The sequence below is a fragment of the Emiliania huxleyi genome, assembly GCF_000372725.1.
Source record: "Emiliania huxleyi CCMP1516 unplaced genomic scaffold EMIHUscaffold_5645, whole genome shotgun sequence".
NCBI lineage: Eukaryota > Haptophyta > Isochrysidales > Noelaerhabdaceae > Emiliania > Emiliania huxleyi.
Window position 1 is genome coordinate 1 of NW_005197768.1, and position 1,547 is coordinate 1,547.

Here is a 1,547-nt window from a genome sequence, read left to right on the forward strand (position 1 = left end):
GCTCTTCATAGGGGGGAATTGGGCGGGGGGGGGGGGGGTTTTGTTTTGCCTTGGGGAGGGGGGGTGGGTCTTAGTGGGGGGGCAGTGGGTTTTTTCAACAGGGGGGGCGGTCCCCCGCCCCCCCCGACTCGCGCGACCACTTTGCTTTCTTTTGATGAGCGCGCGTGTGTCTGAGAGCGCACACAACGCCTCGTGTGCGGGCTCGCCCTCTCTTTTGCGAGTGTAGACCCGCCGCGCGCGCTAGGAGCTACTAGGCTAGGAGAGAGAGGGTGTGTGCCCCACTGGCTGACCCCGGGCCCCCGTGTCTCTTGTGTCTCAGGAGGACTATGAGCTCGACCCGGGGCGGGGCCACACTCTCTGTCGGCAGGCGCAGGCGGGCGACAAGGACGCCGCCGCCGCCCTCGCTCAAAAGTGGAGCGGCTCGGGCGTCGAGGCGCCGCGTCCCCACGGATCTGGACACCACCACCACCGCCACATCATGCGCTTGTGAGTGTGGCTGATTCATGTTTAGGGGTACACACACACACACACACACACACACACACACACACACACACACACACACACACACACACACACACACACACACACACACACACACACACACACACACACACACAGCACACACACACACACACACACACACACACACACAGACACACACACACACACACACACACACACACACACACACACACACACACACACACACACACACACACACACACACACACACACAGGACACGAACAAGAAAGAGAGAGAGAGAGAGAGAGAGAGAGAGAGAGAGAGAGAGAGAGAGAGAGAGAGAGAGAGAGAGAGAGAGAGAGAGAGAGATCTATCTGCGTGAACAGCTGTCTGTGCTTGTGCGTCTTGGGTCCCGGTTGTGTTTTTGTGTGAACAGCTTGTGCGTCTTGGGTCCGGGGGGTTGTGTTTTTGTGTGAACAGCGGGCCCGGGCGTTGTGCGTTACTGTGAACAGCGGCCAAAAACAGCCAAAAGGGCGCCCTCCTTTCGTCATTTCATGTCGTCCGTGTCCCCACCCGCCGTGCCTCAGCGCAGCCTCAGCAGACGCGTCGGCAGGCTCTTCTGCTGCGGCTGCTGCAGCGGCGACCCTCTCGCGATGCAGCGGCTCGATGCTCATCTTGAGGAGTCGGCCGCCGCGCCGCAGCGTGGCAGATCCCGCCGGTCTAGGAAGAAGCTGCCGCTTTCAAAACTGGAGGGCGCGCAGCTGGACGAGGGCGACCCGGCGCCACAGCTCTGGGACGGGTCTGTCCTCTCCGAGGCAGAGGACAATGGCGAGGGCGACAACGGCGTGCCGGCGAGCGGCGCCGGCTCGTGGGACTTTGGTGTCCCGGACTTTCGTTGGCCGGCTCGGCCGAGCATCCCCGTGCGGGACGAGAAGTCGGGCGTGAAGAGCTACGTGGACCAGTCCTCTGCCAAGGAGCTCTTCAACGTCACCCTCCGCAAGTTTGTGATCCCTGTGGTTCGCGGCGGGCTCGACGGCTCCTCCGCTCCTCCCTCTATTCGTAGGTCGGCCCTGCAGGTTGG

At 62.1% G+C, this 1,547-nt stretch overlaps 1 protein-coding gene across 1 annotated transcript; it reads left to right on the forward strand.

Annotated features, from left to right (window-relative positions):
- Positions 1–1,020: 1,020 nt before the first annotated feature.
- EMIHUDRAFT_124534 (hypothetical protein) lies at positions 1,021–1,542 on the forward strand (the record flags this gene model as incomplete). Its single annotated transcript, XM_005765140.1, has 1 exon — positions 1,021–1,542. A coding segment is annotated over one exon (522 nt), but the record flags the coding sequence as incomplete, so codon positions are not given.
- Between the last annotated feature and the right edge of the window lie 5 nt (positions 1,543–1,547).